This window comes from Tachyglossus aculeatus, chromosome X4, assembly GCF_015852505.1.
Source record: "Tachyglossus aculeatus isolate mTacAcu1 chromosome X4, mTacAcu1.pri, whole genome shotgun sequence".
NCBI classification, from domain to species: domain Eukaryota; kingdom Metazoa; phylum Chordata; class Mammalia; order Monotremata; family Tachyglossidae; genus Tachyglossus; species Tachyglossus aculeatus.
The window spans coordinates 33,901,417-33,923,395 of record NC_052098.1 but is presented as its reverse complement, the minus strand read 5'-3'; the positions used below and the strand labels follow the sequence as shown (position 1 = coordinate 33,923,395).

At 43.7% G+C, this 21,979-nt stretch overlaps 1 protein-coding gene across 1 annotated transcript in view; it reads left to right on the top strand.

Moving 5' to 3' along the window:
- The first annotated feature begins 246 nt into the window (after positions 1–246).
- TEK (TEK receptor tyrosine kinase) overlaps positions 247–21,979 on the top strand; it is a 79,729-nt gene continuing 57,996 nt past the window's right edge. Inside the window, exon 1 of the mRNA XM_038769701.1 lies at positions 247–477. Within this exon, the coding sequence (XP_038625629.1) occupies positions 426–477 (52 nt within the window). The 5' untranslated portion in view covers positions 247–425. The remainder of the gene's footprint in view (positions 478–21,979) is intronic.

Here is a 21,979-nt window from a genome sequence, read left to right as displayed (position 1 = left end):
CTCAGTGTCCCGCCTCCTGGAGGATGCCCCTATTGTTCCTAACCATGATGACCGTGACCCGTTACTGGTTCTCTAAAAGCAATCCTTTCCCCTGGAGCAACAGTAGATAAGTGTTTTGATATATTGAGAGATGGACAGGGCTTGCAGTGCCTCCCAGCTCTGCTGACACAGAATGCCTTTAAGATCTAGCCTTTCCCATCCTAATCTACAAAGGAAACAGGAAAAAGGAACTTAAACTCCCCCTGCTCAGACAGAAATGAGACTGACTGTTACAGCCTGCTCTAGTGCTGCACTTTCTTGCTTCTAACTTGTAAACAAGACTAGCTGGATCATGCAAGTGGAAAGCCACATAGTTCTACCTCGGTAAAGGATCCTTGGGAACCCATGCATTGCTGTGGAAACTGGATGGATAGATTTGGGAAAGCATGGACTTTTTAGCCCATTTAGTGCTCTATGGTTTCAGCCTCATGATTTCAGGTAAGCTTTGGCTTTAGTTCCTAAGGACCCACATCCTTCCTTTAGAACATTTTGATCGATTGTCCTCCATGCATTCAATTCTTAGGTGTGTTTGAAAACGGAGCCCGTTTTTCTTTTAAATTGAACGGAAACACAGATGGGCACTGAAGTGTAAATCCATGGTTGCACTAGTTAATTTTCTGGTGGAGTTGTTTTTCCCAGGTGACTTCAAGTGTTAGCGTAGAATCTGTGGATCTGATTCCTATATGTTTTATTCCTTTGCATGGGGGCAACTAATAATAGAAAAAAAGATTTGAGAGGTGTTGCAGGTTATTTCTCTGTAAGTGCTCTTAGTTAAAACAAAATCGGCATGCTTAATAAGTGAAAGCTGCAGTAATATATACAAAGAGATTGCTGTTGAGAGTATTAAGACTGACCTTTAAGATTGAATGAAAGGATTGATTAACTGTGAAGCAATTTTGGTTTGTTTCCTCTAATTGACCAAAGTATTTGAATGAGAGAGTTAAAAATTTTAAATAGGTGCCTTTCCTTCAGTGCATAACCCTTGCAAGGCATGGGCTTTCTCTACCCAGGAGAGTGGAGGCTATTAAATAGAGGTCCGACCAAAGATGTCTGTTAATGAAGAAAGGGGTTTTTTTGGCTTGGATTTTCCTGGTTGTTCACACTAAATGATTCACTAGGTAATCTGACCAGTTCTCCACTTCCATTTGCCTGTGCAGACAGCCAAAGAAGGATGGGAAAAACTGTGTGTGACCAGATTGAATAATCACATATAAATATATGGGTAACCAGCACTGGCAATGCCTCTTGATTTGTTTTTGGAAAGATTGTTTATTGGGAGTCATAAAGTGCAACCACTTGACTAGACAGATAGGGCACATTCTGTCATAAGGGAAAAAAAAGTGAGTGACAATGAAGAATGAACTGATCCTACTGAGAATGCTCTCAACAAAGTACTTTTAGGATTTTGGGTAAAATTCAAAATGAGTGGAAAAGAGAATTAGAATTTTAAAAAGAGTTGTCCGAAGATGGGGGAAGGTGTAAGAACTGGGTTATTTTTTTAGCAAGTAGTCTAGTAGTAGTAGTAGTAACAGCCTTTACTGAGCTCCCACTTGGGAGAGCGCTTTGTACTAGGCTTTTGGGATGCACAGAATAACAAAGTGATGTGCTTCCTGTGCATAAGGAGTTTACACTCTAACAGGGAAGCAAACATAAAAGTATTTACAACTAGAGTAGTCAAAATAAATAATTGTGTTCACAAGAGTGCTAAGGAGGGTGAAAGTAGGTACATAAGTGTTAGAATTAGCTAAAAGGATGATATGTCTCATGGTGCTGGGAAATTAATCAGGAAAAGTTTGTTGGAGGAGGCGGGATTTTTAGGAGTGATTTGGTCATGGGAAGAGCCATGGTCGGACTGATGTGGGAAGGGAGGGAGTGCCAAGCCTGGGGGGAACAGCATGAATGAAGGTACAGAGGCGGGAGATTCAAGAGCACTGAACAGCTAGAAGGTTGACTCGGCTTGGGGGGGCGGGGGGGAGACAGCGAATTGGGAAAGAGTGGGAGAAAAGAGCAGAAAGATAAGGTGAGGCCAGATGGTGGAAAACTCTGGAGCTGATTGTGAGGAATTTGTGTTTGATCTGAAGAGACACAGGGAGCCAGTGGGAGGTTTTGAGGGGAAGAGACCTGGGCTGAGTGATGGTCCCAGAAAACGTGGAGTGGCGTGTAGTCTAGATTGAGGGGAGGAGAGACTAAAGAAATTAATCTGCACACAGAGTCTAGGATATTAATTTGGAACTTTAATAAATGTGTAAGACACTGCCATCACTCATCATAGCTATTGCTATATTAAGTTTAGTTATGCATTTTTTTGGTCCCTGTGTGATATTGATGCCTTAAATATTATTCAGAGATGGCTGGTATTTTGCAACAATTCACATAACTTTCAAATCATTACTTGATTATTTTTCTTCTTCATAATAATAATGATAATAATAGTATAGCTATTAGGGCTACAGTATTGATATTCTCATTCTGAAGGGATGTGTATAAAATTATGCTCTTTTGTTTTGGTTTTCTTTCCCACCTTGATGTGGTTACTGACTCCCATTAAGGGCCCAATTTTAGGGCTCAAGCAAGAGCAAGACTCAACACTGACTTCCACTTCCATGAAAAGTTTAGCGTTGAGGCCTGATTGGAGAAACTGAGGTCACTGTTACTTGTAGGGAAAAAAGATGCCAGGAATCAGGTACTAAGATATATATTTTCATTGTTGGGTTTCTAAACACTCGCACAATTTCTCCCTCAGGGTCTCATTACAACCCATGTAAAATTGGGGGCCGGGATAAAGAGCACAAAGCATTATCAATCAATCGAATTTGTTGAGCATTTACTATGTGCAGAGCACTGTACTCTGCACTTGGGAGAGTACGATACAACGAAATTACTGCCCATAATGAGCTTATAGTCTAAAGACAAACTTAAAATCTAGAGACATTGTTTATGCTTCATGTTTCAGTTTCAGGAATATTTTACAAAGACAGCCTTAACTCCCTACTTTATAACCAGTATTTGGGTTATCCCCTGAAATCCTTTCACAGAGCCCCATTTCTTAAGGCTCTAAATCAAGGACACTTCGAGTAAAATGTTGTTAATACACTCATTCCTTCAAAGATGTCCCAAAGACGAATTAAACTTTAATGAATCTGAAGACCCAGATTTCCATTACGTAGTGGGTAGACCGAATTCCACTGGTCAGCTGCAGAGCTGGAACCAAAGGGTCACTGGCGATTATCAATGTGAGAAGCAACGTGGCCCAGTCATGGGCCTGGGAGACAGAAAGACCTGGGCTCTAATCCGGCTCTGCCAATTGCTTGCTGTGTGACCTTGGACAAGTCACTTAACTTCCCTGTGCCTCAGTTTCCTCAACTGTAAAATGGGGATACCTGTTATCCCTCCTACTTAGATTGTGAGCCCCATGTGGGATAGGGACTGTGTCCAATCTAATTAAGTTGTACCTACCCCAGCACTTAGAACAGTGTTGGACACATAATAAGCACTTAACAAATACCATAAAAAAAGACCTATCCCCAGGCTTGCAAGCGCACATCCATTCCTTTTTACTATTCGGCTCTTCATTTAGGAGGTTTGGGGCCAGCAGTATAAATAAAAGGGTATTTTTCCCTTACCTTCTTCCAGTCCCAATTGCTTTTCCGTCTGAATAATAATGATGGCATTTGTTAAGTGCTTACTATGTGCAAAGCGCTGTTCTAAGTGCTGGGGGGGATACAAGGTGATCAGGTTGTCCCATGTGGGGCTGTAAAATCCCCATTTTACAGATGAGGTAACCAAGGTTCAGAGAAGTTAAGTGACTTGCCCAAGGTCATACAGCAGACATGTGGCGGAGCAGGAATTAGAACCCATGACCTCTGACTCCCAAGCCCGCGCTCTTTCCACTGAGCCATCTGCTTCTACGAGTGGAAGGGCAGCAAGTGGCTCTTTTCAAGGCAATTACGGCTCTTCTCTAGTTAACTCTAATGGTGGATTTCCTGAGCCCAGATGGCTCCATTATTTCCCCTTGTTTTCGTTGTTCCCCTTGTTACCGAATCTGTAACCTAACTTACTTGTATCACTGGAAAAACAAAAGAGTGAGGCTCAATTACTTCTACCCAAATGGAAAGAGCGTATACTGTTTTGCAGCTGGTAGGACGGGGCCCAGAAGAATCACATCCGTCCGTGAGCAGGGGCCTGCTGGTAGCAGCTGCTCTTGCTCGCCAAAGGGCAGACCGGACACATATTACAACCCCGTTCTTTACCCTGACCCGGGGGAGCAGATGTTCACGGGATGGCTAAGGCATTCCCGTACTCCCTGGCAACCGGACTGATGAATGCCACACTGTCCCTCAGCGTTGCTCCGCACTGCCAGGCCACCCAAACCCTGAAGGGAAACTGGTCTCCTGGAGCTGCCGGGATTCTCTCTTCTGGCAGCTGGTCTCTGTCTATTCCCGGGGAGTGAAGTCTGTTCCTCGTCACAGCAGCTCCTACATGGTCAGTGCCCGGCTGAGGGGCCAGTGCTTGGGGAGGTCAGGGCAGCTGCCCTTCCCTCCCTGTTCAAGAGGACACACAGCTGGCTGCCTCCTAAGAACAAAAGGAACAGTGGAGCTGATTTGAGGGTGGCAGGGGCTGCCGACCTTTAACAAGTGTTAATAAATGAGACGGTCCCTCACAAGCACCAACTGGGAAAGCTGCTTTTTTCTGAGATTTTGGTTAGCATAGAGAAATCTGCCCCGAAGAGGCTTTGTGGTATAAACTATGACCGTATGCCTGTAAAATTCGAAAAGACTTTTCCGGGCCTAATCCCCAGTGAAGAAAAGTTCGGCTCCCACTTACTCTCTCTGTTTAGGATATATCTGGTGGGTGTAATAAGAGGGAAGGAAGGCCAGTTGACCCTATTCTCTTTCCGTTTTCCCCTTGGCATGATTACACGATCAAATTGAAAGCTCAATCGTGGAAGAAAAGCAGAAACAGCAGAACCAGAGTTCATCTAGCTGGTGTAGAAAGGACGGGGTTCAATGCTGAAGAGCCACTGTTTGCTTTCGGTCTGTCAAAGCCCTTTGGACCATTAGGTGTATATGGCAGACACACCCATCTCAATAGATCTGTCAGCTTTCCCGCTTTTGTTAGAGGGTGATATCATATTTCCTGGGGGGAGCAGTGGAAGACAATGCTCAACCACTTTCCTCTAGATACAACAGGCGGAGTTCAGGAAAGCAGTATTGACATTGCTGTGAGCCAGGGAGACATTAGGTCCTGTGAAATGGGCAGGCAGTGAACTAATTTAACCCCATCAAATGGGTTGGGGGGCGGGTTGCAGGGTGTGCCCCTGTGGAGGCAAAACCAACTCCACCCTTGTTTCAAGGCAAATTTCAGGCATCTGGGCTTGGCTCCCAGCTCCAGCAAGTGCCTGGAATCGGCATCTGCAACTGACGAGGTTGCATTGTCACATCAGTCAAAATGATGGGCACCCAGAGAACGTGAAGGGTGGAATCTGTTGTAAGCACTCATTCCTGCCCTCTTCAAGCACCTCTCCGTTATGAAATCGTGTGTGTGTTGTGTGTGTGTGTGGGGTGGGGGGGGTGGGGGGCGGGCAGATTTCAATCTAGGCCCGGCTGTGTCCAGTACTGGTAGGCAAAACTTGACTCTTTGCTAGGGGCAGAAATCGACATGGGTGGGCCTTTTTTTTTCATGGTAGTTGTTAAGTGCTTACTCAGTCAATCAATCAATCGTATTTATTGAGCGCTTACTGTGTGCAGAGCACTGTACTAAGCATTTGGGAAGTACAAGTTGGCAACATATAGAGACAGTCCCTACCCAACAGTGGGCTCTATGCCAGGCACTATAGTAAGTGCTGGTATAGATACAAGATAATCAGTTTGGACACCGTCGCTGTCCTGCATAGGATTCACAGTCTTAATCCCCATTTTACAGATGCGGTAACTGAGGCACAGTGAAGTTAAGATACTTGCCCAATGTCACCCGGACATGGGGTGGAGTAGGAATCAGAACCAGGTCCTCTGACAACCAGTCCCGTGCCCTAGCCACTAGGCAACACTGCTTCTCTACCTGGAGCCCCTGACTCACTACAAGCAGCAAGAACATGTTGCCAATTCGTACTTCCCAGGTGCTTAGTACAGTGCTGTGCACATAGTAAGTGCTCAATAAATACGATTGAATGATTGAATGAATGAACACCCTCCTGACACTATCCCCTACCTCTGTGGTACAGATGTTTGGTAATCAAATCCACCATTCTTTGGCCCTGGGCTTGGTCTGAGGGGGTTGGGGGTCATTTAAAGGGGGAAACTATCCGCTTCACAGTAGGTCTGCACCTAAACTGTCCCCCCCCCCCCCCCCGCCCCCCCACACCAGATTGAACCTGAGGCAGTGTTGGCCTCAGATTTGCCTATATAAGGAGCACAAATAGAACAGACACACAGTTTGGCCTTTTAAACTTGATCTCCCTGGTGGCCTAGCTGTAAAACTCTGCTTTTCCTGGAGCTGCTGAACTGCTTGTGTAGGCCTGAATCTATTGAGGCAGCAGCCAGGAGGGAGTAGCCTGGATCCCTGGGGCGTCTGAACCTTAGCCCCATCCCCTCAATCAATTAATGGTATTTTTGGAGCACATACTGTGTGTAGAGCACTGTAATAGCACTTGGGAGAGGACAATACAACAGAGTTGGTACCGACAAATTTCACCCTAAAAAAATCCTAGACCTGCAAAAACCAGGTCAAGAAGAAGGCTCAAGTTGCTCGAGGTCTCGGCTGTCTGTGGGGAGGGGACGAGGTAGAAAGAGGGATAAGGTCCTATTGCCACCTGGAGCCAACTCTATACCTGAGGCAATGGAGATCCAAGACATAAGCATGTCTACGAGTGGACTGAGTGGATATGTGCAAGAGGGATATGGCAGGGAAAATATTAATAATTAATAATAATTGTCATGTTTGTTGAGTGTTTACTATGTGCCAAGCATTGTACTAAACCCTGAGGTAATTGCAAGATAATCAGGTTGGACACAGTCCTATCACACACTGGGCTCACAGTTTAAGTAGGGTTTAATCCCTATTTCACAGATGAAGAAATTGAGGCTTTTGGAAGTGAAGTGATTTGCTCAAGGTCACATAGCAGGAAAGTGGCAGAGTCAGGACTAGAACCCAGGACCTCTGACTCTCAGGCCTGTGCTCTTTCCACTAGACCTCAATGCACCTTATTCTACTTTATAATCTTTTGCATGTTTCACAGATCTCAATGAGTGGAAGGGGTTTTAAGAGATGATCTAGTCCAGTCCTTACATCAAGTCAGATGTAAAACTAAGTCACCCAGGGCAGGTAGCTTCCTTTTCTCCCTTTAAATATTTTCAAGAATAGAGGATCTACCTCATTCCTTTCAAGTTTTTAATGGTATTTTTTAAGTGCTTACTATGTACCAGGCACTGTATTAAGTGCTGGGGTAGATACAAGCTAATAAGGTTGGACACAGTCCATGTCCCATATGCGGCTCACAGACTTAATCCCCATTTTTCAAATGAGGTAACTGAGGCACAGAGAAGTGAAGCGAATTGCCCAAAGTCACACAGCAGATGAGTGGCAGAGTTGGAATTAGAACCCAGGTCCTTCTGACTCCCGGGCTCGTGTGCTATCCCCTAGGCTGTGCTTCTTCTCTATTTCAGGGGTTTCTCACCCTGATCATCAAATTCATCCTCATGTCCAGCCCAAATCTCTCCAGTTTTAATTGAAAATCATTTCCTCTGGTTCAGTCCTCACTGGGCATGGAAAACCCTGGTCAGCACCATCCCCATATAAACACATTAATCATTCATCAGTCCTTACTATGTGCAGAACACTGTACTAAATGCTTGGGAGATTACAACAGAATTAGCAGACACATTCCCTGCCCATAATAAGCTAACAGTTTAGAGGACTCTAACTGAAGGGAATAAAATTACCCTTCAGCTTTGTCTTGTCCAGCCCAAACAGCCCTGATTCCTTTAGCTTTCCTCAGAGGGTTTATTTCCAACACGTATTCCTTCCCCCCTAACCCTCCATATTTTTTTTAAAAGTGTGATGAACAAAACAGGATAAGATACTCTAACCAGTATTCTTCAACGAGTGCTGACTAGGGCAAGCTTAATTCAGTCGGTCAATTGTATTTATTGAGCTTTTACCATGTGCAAAGCACTATACTAAGCACTTGGGAGAGTACAATATACCATTAAACAGACACAATCCCTGCCCACAATGAGCTTGTGTGTCATTCTCTTGCTGATCTATTGTCCTGATTCCACATATAGGGTTATTCCAAAACCACTGAAGATTGTTTTGCTTTTGAGGGACTCTGTTTTAGGGATACGGTAAAAACAAACCCCAGCAAACTCTTACCTTTTCAAGTCCATTACTGCAAAGGGATCTTGGGTGCAGCACTGCCTGGAACAGTAGTTGGTCATCTTTGACACAATCAAGTTGATGTTGCTTGGCTTTCCACTCACCAGAATGGCGTTCGTAGGGGAGACCCTGCTCGTTTAATCCATTTTCGACTGTACTATCCTTTTAGCCCGAAAGAGTTAACACAGTTTTCTAATTTATTACTTGGGCACCACTTAGGCACTCATGAAGTGGGGAGGTGCAGAGCCTCCCCCTCCTTTCTCCCCTCTCCTCCCAAATTAACCCTGAGACCTCTAGTTTGTATGTGGATGTACAGCACTCTGAGCACGTTAGACCAGCACAGGTCAAAGAAGGAGCATAGCCACTGAAAGCAGAGCTCTTATATTGCTAGACGGATGACAGCCCCATTTCTCCCCAGCTCCACCCCCCTGGGGAAAGGCTATACTTTCTGTAAAGTTGTTTAAACCTGCTGCTTTGAAGGTCTTTATGGAGAAGCAGTGTGGCTTTGCGGGCCTGGGCGTCAGAGGACTTGGGTCCTAATCCCTCTCCGCCACTTGCCCGCTGTGTGGCCTTGGACAAGTCACAACTTCTCTGTGTTTCAGTTTCCTCATCTGTAAAATGCGGGTTAGGTACCTGGTTCTCCCTCCTCTGCAGACTCTGAGCCCCATATGGGACGGGAACTGTATCCAACCTGATTATCTCCTATCTATCCTAGTGCTTCTCTAGACTGTAATCTTGTTGTGGGCAGAGAAAGTGTCTACCAACCCTGTTATATTGTAATAATAATAATGATGGCATTTGTTAAGCGCTTACAATGTGTGAAGCACTGTTCTAAGTGCTGGAGGGGGTTACAAGGTGATCAGTTTGTCCCACGTGGGGCTCACAGTCTTAATCCCCATTTTGCAGATGAGGTAACTGAGGCTCAGAGAAGTTAAGTGACTTGTCCAAAGTCACATGGCTGACAAGTGGGGGAGCCGGGATTAGAACCCATGTCCTCTGACTCCCAAGCCCATGCTCTTTCCACTGAGCTACTATCCCAAGTGCTTAGTACAGTGGTCTGCACACAGAAGGTGCTTAATAAATACCATTGGTTGATTTCTCAGTGCAGTGCTTGGCACATAGTGTTTAATGCATACCACAATCATGATTATTATTATTATCATTGTTGTTTTGTGAGAACGCCTGGGGGTGGAGGAGCATGACATGCAACACATTGCATTCTGTACAGTGCCCTGCATACAGAAAGTGCTTAATAAATACCATTGATTGATTGATTGCTCAGTACAGTGTTTGGCACATAGTGTTTAATACACACCACAATCATTATTATTATTATTATTATCATTATTGCTTTGTGAGAACGCCTTGGGGTGAAGGAGCATGACAAGCAACACATTCCATTCTGTGCCCAAGAGGGGATCTGGCTAGCAAAAATAAAAACAATAAAAAGAGCTCTATAGGCTCAAGGTAGAAATTATCTACAGAATAATTTACAAACAATTCATGGACACATAACCCTAGCTCTTCACAGAGCTGGGTGATTGCTTCACTCGGTCAGACCTTCCAGCAGCGGAAACCCTCAGCCTTGTACCTCTCACACCCAAAGTCAACAATGACACTCACACATACAGTCTGTCAGAAGACTTGGAAATGGGGCCAGAAAACCTAACAGCTGTAGAAGCTCAGTCACATTTGGTGATGAGAGGCCCTGTTGCAATAATCCTAATGGGGCTGGACATATTACAGATCTAATCACTGCTTGACATATAATCTACTAGGGAAATTTTTGAACAGAAGATTGTAAGAGATTTCCCATCCACCCAAGAAGTCACCTAATGGCATTTCAAAGCCCTACTGAGAGCTCACCTCCTCCAGGAGGCCTTCCCAGACGGAGCCCCCTCCTTCCTCTCCCCCTCCTCCCCCTCCCCATATTCCCCACCTTACCTCCTTCTCCTCCCTGCAGCACCTGTATATATATACATATATATATATATATATGTGTGTGTGTATGTATGTTTGTACATATTTATTACTCTATTTTACTTGTACATATTTATTCTATTTATTTTATTTTGTTAATATGTTTTGTTTTCTGTCTCCCCCTTCTAGACTGTGAGCCCACTGTTGGGTAGGGACTGTCTCTATATGTTGCCAACTTGTACTTCCCAAGCGCTTAATACAGTGCTCTGCACACAGTAAGCGCTCAATAAATACAATTGAATGAATGAATGAATGAATGCCAACAGAGGGCTACCCTGGCCTGGCAACGCCAGTACCCCATTAAAGCCTGGCAAGAACAGATTCGTCTGGTTTCCTTTGGCTACAGAACCCTCTCCCATTGCTAGAATACACCGTCCTTTGGGGCTCACGGCCTAAAGAACATTATCATAACTTTACCTGATTTTCTGAATCTGTTTGTGTATTTATGCCTCTGCTTCACCACCAACCTGTTTCAGCCCATGGCAACAGGCAACATACCAATTAGGCATGTGTAGGGACTGTCACTTCTCAGACCACCAACATAGCCCAAAGAGGGACTGAGTGGGTCGAGGTGTCTGTTCACTTTTCACAGTAAAAAAAAATTAGGACTGTGGTTCAGAATGAACCATCACTTAACATTCCCATCATGCCTCTGCCACTACAGCTAGGATGGTCATTGTCTGGTTTTGTACCGGAGAGTCTGGTTTTCAGTCAGGTTGTGATACGGTAGTGGGTGCTTTTATGTCGATTTTTAAATTTTTGGTCCAGAACCTCCCTGTGCTGCTACTCCTGCCACAGAGTTGACTGGCTCAGACATTGCACCTGACTTCATACTGGCCCAGAAGAGAAATGCAAGAGCTCTGGAGAAATTGGGAAATTCCTAGATCCCCCACCCCCACCCCCGCACTCCCCAGGAGTAACAGTCTAGAACTGGGCAAAAGCAGCAATCACCCACCGTGCCACTTTTTATGTCCAGCATAACATACGTGATGTTAGGTGCGCCCTTGTCTGGGATTCGGGAAGGCCATAGCAACAATTAATAACTGACAATGTTCAAAACATTCTACTAAACCTTGGGAAGGCTACAGGGACATTGATTCAGTCTTAGTCCTTGACTAAAGGGGGCTCCTAATTTAACATGGGTGAGGAGACACACACGGACACACACACACACACTCAGATAAAGGTGGGGGAAAGGCTAAGAGACAGAAATATTATATGGATGCTAACACAATGCTATTTTTGTGGTAGAATCAAAAGTATCTGTAAGGGTCAAAATGGCTCCCTAGTCAAACTGCCTTGCAAAGGAACTGATTAGTTATAATGGTTGCATAGAACTACTTGTGCTTTCTCATCCCTGCCAGCTGTGTTCACATTGAGCTTCAGAGGGTGACAAGCTAGAAGGTGGGCAGTGATGAAATATGTTGCAGAGTGCACGTGAAGGTTTTTTCAATCAATTAATCACTAGTATGTACTGAGTACCTACTGTGTATTGAGTACTGTATTGAGCACTTGGGAAAGTATAAAAGCATTAGTAGACATTCATTCATTCAATTGTATTTATTGAGCACTTACTGTGTGCAGAGCACTGTACTAAGCGCTTGGGTAGACATGAGCCCTGCCCTCAAGGAGCTTACAATCTAGCGGGGGAAATCGACCCTAAAATGAATTAAATATAGACTCATGCAGCAATGTGGAGTATGGACTCAAGGGAAGAGAGGCTGAAGGTGGAGAGACAAAGTGAAAGGGCCAGGGCCGTATGTCTTCATCTACAATTTCTTGTCAACTCTTTTTAGATGAAACAGCATAAATAACAAACTGTGCCACTTGATGTGTGTGTGTGTGTGTGTGTGTGTGTGTGTGAGAGAGAGAGAGAGAGAGAGAGAGAGAGAGAGAGAGAGAGAGAGAGAGAGAGAGAGAGAGAGAGAGAGAGAGAGAGAGAGAGAAAGTGAATTCTTAAACTAAACAGTATTGGTATACACTTTCAGATCATTAAACTGTTTACTATATTTTCTCTCTGCTTTCTGCCCTGCCAGAATTCTAGAGGGAGACATGTAAGTGTTTCACCCTCCTCCCCCCCCAACAAATCTTCTAATTATTATTATAGTTGTGATTCACAAATCGCTGGAATTTCATGATTCAAAAACTGACAAAGAACCTACTTAAAAGAGCAAAGAATGGCATTTATGGCTACTATTATTTTTGACAGCATCTCACTGTCAGTAGTGTCAATTTTGAAAATGGAGAGCTCTATACACACAGGCACGCACCCACCCCCCACCCTCATATTTATACTGAGCATGCCAAACATCCTTTGGCACTCATCCATAGTTGCAGTTGTTCATCAGTTTCACACCCAGACAGTAGGAATGCTGGAGAAATTCCCTTAAAGTTCTTGTGGGGTGTTCAAAGGCTTAGAATGAGACAGTGCAGGGTCCAAATGGAGGCAAGGAAAGACAGAGATGAAGTAGAGAGGCCTGGATGGATTGGACCATTTTGGGAGTTTTCCAGCATGGCTTGGAACTCATGCAGTTTTGACCATAGTGGAAGCCTTCCTTACGTGGCCCAGAAGAGGACAATTTATCCACACAATTTATCCTCTCTATTAAGAGGTTCTGTACCAGCACAAACCATTATTATTGAGATACTTTTCATCATCATCAATAGTATTTATTGAGCACTTTGTGCAGAGCACTGTATTAAGTGCTTGGGAGAATACAAGAGAGAAGTTCTCTGCCTACAACAAGTTTACAATCTAGAGGGGAAGACAGATAATGACATAACTAATTTATAATAGTTTTGTACCATTTGCACCTACACTAGAAGAGGAGAAATGTCCTTTATGGCCTCCACCTATAAGCATAGATATTAAAAACTTGTTTTAGCCCAAGTTTATGATTTGATGTTCATCCAATTTGAAGGAGGTGTAAGATAATGATAATAATGATAAGTCTGGTTACTGAAACACCTGCCTTTCAAAGGACTCAAAAATACTTTCCCCTCCATGGATTGTGGCAGCCCAAAAGTGAAAAGATGGGGGGCAGGTCAGGGGAGGCAGCCCTGTCTTCTCTTCCTTCTCCTCTCCAGGCACTCCTTTGCTGACCTGAAAGCAATTGCCCAGAGCCGTGGGATTTCCTGTAAACACAGGCCTTGCTTCCGAGCAGGAGCCAAAGCAGAGGTGGGGATCGGTGTTTAAAATCAAGATACCAGACAAAAACGTGCCCATGGCTGTATTGGTACTGGACAGGGATCACACCATCTGAAAACTTGATTCTATAGAATAAAACTGGATGAACCATCATCTTAGTCACAAAGTAAAGGAGAGGACTGAGACAATCATTTAGGGAATTTACAATTAATCCTAGTTCTGTCTAAATTATCCAGGGCATTCAAGATGCCCTGATGATTCTCCACTATTTTGGCAGTAGAGACCTGACCAAAAACCATGGCTCTACCTCATGAAGTTTACTGCATGAGCAATGTATTAAACGAATTAATGTATCAAATAAGTACACCGTGAGGTATATTCAATATCCCCCCCAGTGCTTAGCACAGGACTTGGCACATCAGAGCTAAAATTCACTTAGCTAAAGTAATTTGCTAAAATCAGCAACATTCAAAATCCACAACCCAAGAGAGAGGTGTAAGTGCATACATCTGTCTCCCCATTGAGACTGTAAGCTCGTAGTGGGCAGGCAACATGTCTGTCCACTCTGGTGTATTGTACTCTCCGTAATGCTTAGTACAGTGATCTGCACATAGTAAGCACTCAATAGATACCACTGATTGATACATACATATTTACTCTGGGGATAAATTCACCAACTTGCTTTGTTTTATACAACCCATGTCAAAAATAGATAGCATTCAGAACTTGCATTTGGTATACAGAACACTGCTGAGGTTAAAGGTGTGCTCAGATCATAGCTTTTGGGCCACCGATTGAATTTTCATCATGTCCAGGATGAATTTTCACACATTGCTTAATCCCAGAAGACATGGATTTTTAGTCTTCTGCTTTAAGTACACTTAAGAAAATTGGGTTAATTCAGGCATTGCTCACAAATGTTTATCAAACCAGTAAATTTAGGTGCTGGGGCCTAGAAACAATTCACATTTGGAGTTAATGAAAGTGAAGCAAGGTAAATGTCACCCAAGTTAGATGATTCACAGTGACCTATCATGTCCCTTGCTACAAGAGGCAGCTTTGCTTCAGAAAACTACTCAACTTTGTGCTCAAGATCCCAGCACTAGCTGACGAAGTAAGTCTTCTTTTACAAACTCACTAAACTTGCACAGGCAGCAAATTTGTTTCCTGCCAAAATCAGCCTTGAAAGAAAAGGGACAAGAATCAAAGGATTTTGCAAGGAAACACAGGGGATCTTCACATGCACAGAACCAGTCTGCTTCCTGGTCTGTATTTATTTAGGCCGCACTGGAGTCAAAGCAGTCATCCGTTCTCTCCTTCACATTCTGAGACTGAATTTAGCCCAATAAAGATTTGCATTCGTGAACCTATTTTACATGTGGCAACCACCATGTGTTTTATGCCCACCTGCCCACCTTTAGTGTCTTCAAACTGTGGGGCTTTTTGTTGGATGGAATGATGGATTTTTTGATGGGACTGGATTTTCTGAGGGAATGACCAGATATCCTTTGCCCATCCCTCACCCTCAGGGGCCGTGACAGTTTTTCATGCGGAACTGGTGGATCTAGTGCTGAGATGCTGTAACGGCTGCAGATTTGTAGAATTATATCTCTTCTAAGGGGAAAATGGTGCCTTCTTTGACCCCTCTCTTACCTTTCACCTTCCATCTTCTTCTAGATCCTGCTGAGTTTTCCTCCACAGTATTTTCCAGCTCCACCCTCTCCTGACAACACTTCTGGCCTTCCCCCTCATCCTGGCCTCCAGTGACTGCCACAGGAGCCTCTTTACCCATCCATCTCCCTGCTCCAGCTCTTCTCTTCTTCAGGCTAGCCTACAATCCCGCTGGCCAAATCATCATGTCCAGGATGCGTCAGTCCCCATTCATCTCTCTGCATCAAAATTTTGCCTGACCATTAGATTCAAGGCTTTCCACCAACTCTTATCTCTCTGTACTTCTGGCTACACCTAGCTCGCACCCTTTTCTCATCCCAAGATAACCTTACTGAAACTTAATCTCAGCTCTCTCCATCTCTGATCCCATCACTTGTGCCTTTCCCCTCTGCATGGAACTCCTTTTCCCCTCAAGTCCTCCAGGCCACATTCAGTTCATTAATCAGTGGTATTTACTAGGGATTTACTGTGCGCATAGTGCTGTTCTAAGCTCTTGGGAGAGTACAATATGAGTTGGTAGGCATGATCTCTGCCCTCAGAGAGCTTACAGCCTAGTGGGGGAGACAGACATTAAATAAATTATAGGTAGGGAAAACAATGGAGTAGAAGAATATGAACATAAATGACATGGGAGTGGAGTGAGGTGAGTATCACATTGCTTAGGGGGAACAGAACCAAGCACACAGGTGATGTAGAACGGAGGGAGAATTAGCATGTGGAGATGAGAAGTTAGTCATGGAAATCTTCCTGGAGGAGTACGATTTTAGGAGGGCTTAGAAAATGGGGTGAGTGATGGGCTGTCTGGTATGAAGCGGGAAGGAGTTCCAGGTAAGGGGGATGGTGTGAATAAGGGGTTGACCGTTAGAGAATCAAGATCAGGGCACAGTGAACAGGCTGGTTTTAGAGGAGTGAAGTGTGCAGGCTGGGTTGTAATGGGAGAGGAGTAAGGAGAGGTATGGGGGAGAGCTGATCGAGTGCCTTCAAGTCAATGGTAAGGAGTTTCTCCTTGATGCAGGGATGGCTGGGCAACCATCAGAGGTTTTTGAGGAGTGGAGAGATATGTGCAGAACAATGTTTTAGAAAAATGATCTGTGCTGCTAAATGACGTATGGACTGGTGTGGAGTGAGACAGGAGGCAGGGAGGTCAGGGAAGAGGCTGATGCAGTAATTGAGGTGAGACAGGATCAATGCTTGGATTAACATGGTAGAAATTTGGATGGAGAGGAAAGGTTGGATTCTAGAGATGTTATAAAGGTAGGATTGATGGGATTTGGTGATTTCCTGTGGGTAGGGAATGGGTCTACGAACTCTGTAATATTGTATTCTCCCAAGCACTTAATATAGTGCTGTGCACACAATAAACACTCACTAAATACTACTGACTGACTGAATATGTGCATCCTCCCCACCTAAAAAGCCACCTCCTCCAGGAAGTATCTCCCCAACTAAATTCCACCTCCCTGGTCAAATCATGCCATTAGGCACCCTCACCACTTGTCTCTTCAATTTATGCATTTTTTCCTTACTTTTGTTGTTCCCAGTTGTATCTATGATTTTTTTTTTCTCTCTCTCTCCCCCCCCACCCTTCCCCCCCCCCCCCCCGCCCATCTCCCTATGTATTCACCATATGCGGCTGCCTGGCTAGATTGAAAACTCATGAAGGGTGTGGACAGGGAAAACTTGGAATTGTTGTTCACTTAATCTCACAATAAAAGGAGGAAGGGCTACCCTTTGAAGCTTGAAATTGGTAAATTCAAAATAAATAGAAAAGTTTCACACAGTGGGTGCTAAACCAGTAGAATTCACTTACCACAGGAAGCAGTGTTGGCAGAAAATATCAACAGATTTAAGAAGATAAAGTTAGGGATATTAACAGGAAAGGATAGGAATGTTAGAAGGCTGGAGAAGGGTTAGACAGATTAACGGGTCTACCAACTATGTTGTAGTGTATGCTCCCAAATGCTTAGTTCAGTGTTCTGTGCACAGTAAGAGCTCAATAAATATGATTGATTAATTAATCAATGGAAAGTAGATACAGGAAGAGAAAGGTTATCCAGGAGGGCAACAATTCCATTGGTCCTCTGAGTCTTAGTTGCCATTGTCAGAAGCAAAATACTGGAATTTCCTATGAAACTCTCCAGATACTGTACATACAAAGAGTACGTACAGTATTTAAATGGGGATTCAATGCCTGCTCTGCCTCCAAGACAGTGAGCCTCTGTGGGACTCGTATCTGCCCCAGTGCTTAGGAAGCTTATTATGAGCAGGGAATGTGTTTGCTAATTCAGTTGTATGGTACTCTCCCAAGTGCTTAGTACAGTGCTCTGCACATTGTACATTTTGATATAGTAAATGCTTAATATAATAATAACTATAATAATGATACAGCTAATGAAAGCCAGAAGAGCAAGTTTAAGTGAGTTATAATAATGATACTACTAATAATAATGCTATTTATTAAGTGCTTACTATGTGCCGAGCACAGCACCCCAGGGCACCACTTCACATATTATACCTCTGCTGCACTTTGTCTTCTCTTTCCTTCCTCCTGATTATTATTATTATGGTATTTGTTAAATGCTTACTATGTGTCAGACAATGTACTAAGTGCTGGCTGGGGTGGATGCAAGCAAATCAGGTTGGACACAGTCCCTGTGCCACGTGGGGCTTACGGTCTCAATCCCCATTTTACAGGTGAGGTAGTTGAGGCACAGAGAAGTTAAGTGACTTGCCCAAAGTCACACAGCAGACAAGTGGCAGAGCCAGGATTAGAACCCATGACCTCTTCTGACTCTCAGGCCCGTGCTCCACTGACCATGCCATGCTGCTTCCTGATCCCCCACCTCCAGAGGGTACAGTGACAGAGCACCTGATATGGAGAGGGCCCAGGACTAGGAGTCCGGAAATATGGATTTTAGTCCCAGCTCTGCCACTGGCCTGCTGAATGACCTTGGGCAAGTCAGTTAAACTCTTAGCCTCAGTTTCCTCATCTGTAAAATAGGGTAAGATATCTGCTTTCCCTACCTCTCAGACTGTGAGTCCCATATGGGACAGGGCCTGTGCCCGATCCGATTGCCTTGTCTCTACCCCAGTGCTTAGCACATTTGACATAATGGGGTAGTCCGAAAAGTGCCCTGAAGAACTCACTAGAGAAATGCTTTTTAGAATTTCTTCAAATAAAGCTGAAGTACAATAGTTTGTAGGACGCATACTTCTGACAGATGGGGTAGAGCTTGTCATTTGAGAAAGCAAGTTCATATTCGAAATGGAATGCTACGGGTGCTTCGCCTTAATCCTCTGGCAGAAAAATGACAGAAGAAGCCTTTAGGCCAATGCTTACCAATTGACCATTAAAAATCAAATTGCTCTTCCTTGGGATAGAGTCTTCAGATTGAAAGTGTTCCCTCTGCTCTGTGATCCGCTTTGGAAGCCTACCAAGCAACTGGGCAGCTAAGGTTCTCCCCTAGTGCAGAACACTAGCAACCAGGAAACCATACCCTCAAGCCCACCTGCACACAGGGGCATTCCCTCAGTCAGAAGCTAAGTCAAGCTATTTCAATCAGTCACTGGACTTTATTGAGTGCTTACTGTGTGCAGAGCACTGAACTAAGCACTTGGGAGAGCACAATACAACGGAGTTGGTAGATACATTCCCTGACCAAAAAGAGCTTATGATCTAGAAGGGGCTTATGTCAGACTGTCTGGGAAACTGATTTGGCACGTCCCTGATGCCTCCTTATCTGGCCCCACAGCTGTGACACGCTCCTTGGGACAATCCATGATGTTCTGTCCCAGAATTCATAATTAAACCAGAAGGGTTTGCAATTGAACTTGATCATCTTGGAGTCCTATTTAAAAAAACCATCCCAAAGTTTCTTTGTGGAAGAAACTGCTACTCTGATAACCAGTAGATATCTCTGAGTTCCACAATTCAAGGGTCATGAAGGAAATAATAATAATATTTGCTAAGCGCTTACAGTGTGCACTGGGGTAGACATCAGAAACCAATTGAGACACAGTCCCTGTCCCATGTGGGACAGTCTAAGGGGGGAGAAATAATGACTATCTAATCCCCATTTTACAGAAGGGAAGACTGAGGCACAAAGAAGCTAAAAGTGACTTGCTTAAGGTCACACACTGTAGGTGAGCAGTGGAGCCAGAATTAGAACCAAAGTTCTTTGATACTCAGACCTGTGCTCTTTCCACTAGGCCATGCTGCTAGGCAGGTCACAAGAGCGCTACATAGAGCTAGAATATAGGGCACAGGTTGAAAAAATGAAGAAATGTAATCTGGAGAAAAGGGAGCCCCCTGGGCATTGGGTGGAGGCCTTCAATAACAATCTTCTCTACACTAAGTACAAAATACACAGAAGATGGCCGGTTGTTTGTTCACCCTCATATTGCCCAGAAGAGAAACTAGTTTAAACTTTAGCATGATATAGGTTAGCTGTAAGGAACTTCCTGTCAGTAAGAACAATCAATCTTTGAACTGGGGGCCTGAGGGAAATTATGAAACATATTTCCCTGGAAAAATCTTTAAATATGAGGGAGGCTGATCCCTCTTGAGGGCTGATCCCTCTTGAGGGTAATCCCTGCAAGGCCCCAGCCCTCCCCATGATGCTATGATGGATCATTTGCAGAGGCAAAGTCGTTGCGTTAAGACATTTGGATTCCTAAATGGTGTTTACTTCACTGGTAAGGACTCATAGGGCACCTTTTAAATGCGAAACAAAAATCAAACTAAAAATTGCCATTCTTCTTTGGCATGATTAACGGATGTGTTCCGAATGGCTTATACAAATATGAGAAGCAGCGTGGCTCAGTGGAAAGAGCCCGGGTTTGGGAGTCAGAGGCCAGGGGTTCTAATCCCGACTCCGCCACTTGTCAGCTGTGTGACCTTGGGCAAGTCATTTGACTTCTCTGTGCCTCAGTTACCTCATCTGTACATAGTACACGTAGTACATAGCTTGCACATAGTAAGGACTTAATAAATGCCATCATTATTATTATTATTATGGGCAGTTTGAAGATTCCATTAACTGATAAACAATTATTTGGGACCAGCTTCAGGTATGTGGTAAGTCATAGCCACAACACCTGTCTACATGTTTTGTTTTGTTGTCTGTCTCCCCCTTCTAGACTGTGAGCCCGTTGTTGGGTAGGGACTGTCTCTGTATGTTGCCAACTTGTACTTCCCAAGCACTTAGTACAGAGCTCTGCACACAGTAAGCACTCAATAAATACGATTGAATGAATGAATGAATCGGGCTTTAGATAACCGAGACACTACTGAATCTGTAGGTGGGAGAGTGGTAAGGAAAATTGACCAGAGGCCCAGAGAAAAAAATTGTAACCTAATGGAACATATTGGTATTTATTGCAGATTATGTGTACATGTCATATGCATGAAATTTTACCATAATCCTTACCATTATTTTGAGAGATTAAAGGTGTGAGCTACTTGATAAAAATGTTGAGAAGCAACATGGCCTAGCAGAAAAAACAGGGACTTGGATGTCAGACAACCTGGGTTTTAAAACTAGCTCTACCATATTCTTCTGGTATGATCTTGGGAAAGTCACTAAACTTCTCTGTGCCTCAGTTTCCTCATCTGTAAACTAAGGATTACATTCTTAATCTCCCTCCCCATTAGACTGTAAACCTATGTGGGGCAGGGATTTTGTCTGACCTGCTACCTCAGAACTTAGTGCAGTGCTTGACACATAGTAAGGGCTTAGCAAATACCACTATTATTATTATTATTATTTCACATTTGGATTTATTGCAGATTTAAAGAGTGGCAAAACAGCAGATGAATTATATAATTGTGATCCTTCAAAACAGAATATTGTGATAGCAGATTCCCTTCAAGACACCATACAATAGCTCATTTAATAGTTTTAATGGCAAACACTTCTCACAAAGCTGTGGATCAGAGTGCAGAAGGACTGTTCATCCTGTTATGATTGAACTGCTTCCTGCTTTATCCTTGTTGTTCTTCTCCAGTTTTCACTATCCATAAATAATTTTTGTCTCTACCCCCTATTAAGTTGTAAGCTCCTTGAGAACAGGGAACATGTGTCTTGCTAGTACTGTACTCAAGCATTTAGTAGAGCTCTTAGCGTTCAGTAGTTGCTCAGTCAATCCCATTGATCTTCGGTCTTCCACCCCTTATTCAAAAGCAGAAGTTGGCCTTTATTTAGGTCTTATAATTCAACTATTTTCCTGTTTTGGCAATGAATGATGTTGCTCCTCTCTCTATACCAGTTTAAGGGAGAGAAAGGGATAAAAGTCATCCTCACTGGGGAATATCAAAGGGAGTTGTAGTAGGCTCAATGAGGAACACTGGGGCCCTAGCTGTGTTAAAGAAAATGTACAATATAGTTTTCTAATATCCTAACATTCTATCCAAAAAGCATAATGAAAACACTCACTATGGGAGAAATGGGGATAAAGTACTTACTATGTATCAATCACTCTGCTAAGCATCACAATATATAGGAGATAATCAGATCCTGTCCTACACAGGACTCACAGTTTAAAGGTTAGGGAGAGACAAGCTTATTATACCCCCTTTAGAGATGAGGAAACTGAGGCAAAGAGGCTAACTGTTTTGTGCCCTAGGTCAAGCAGCAGGACCGTGGCAGAGTCAGGATTAGAACCCAGATCTGCCTTTCAGTTTCATGATCTTTCCAATAGAACACACTGCTTCCCAAACTAGAATTTTGTTTTCTTTCATTAACAGAGATGCTCTAAAAAATGGAGCTC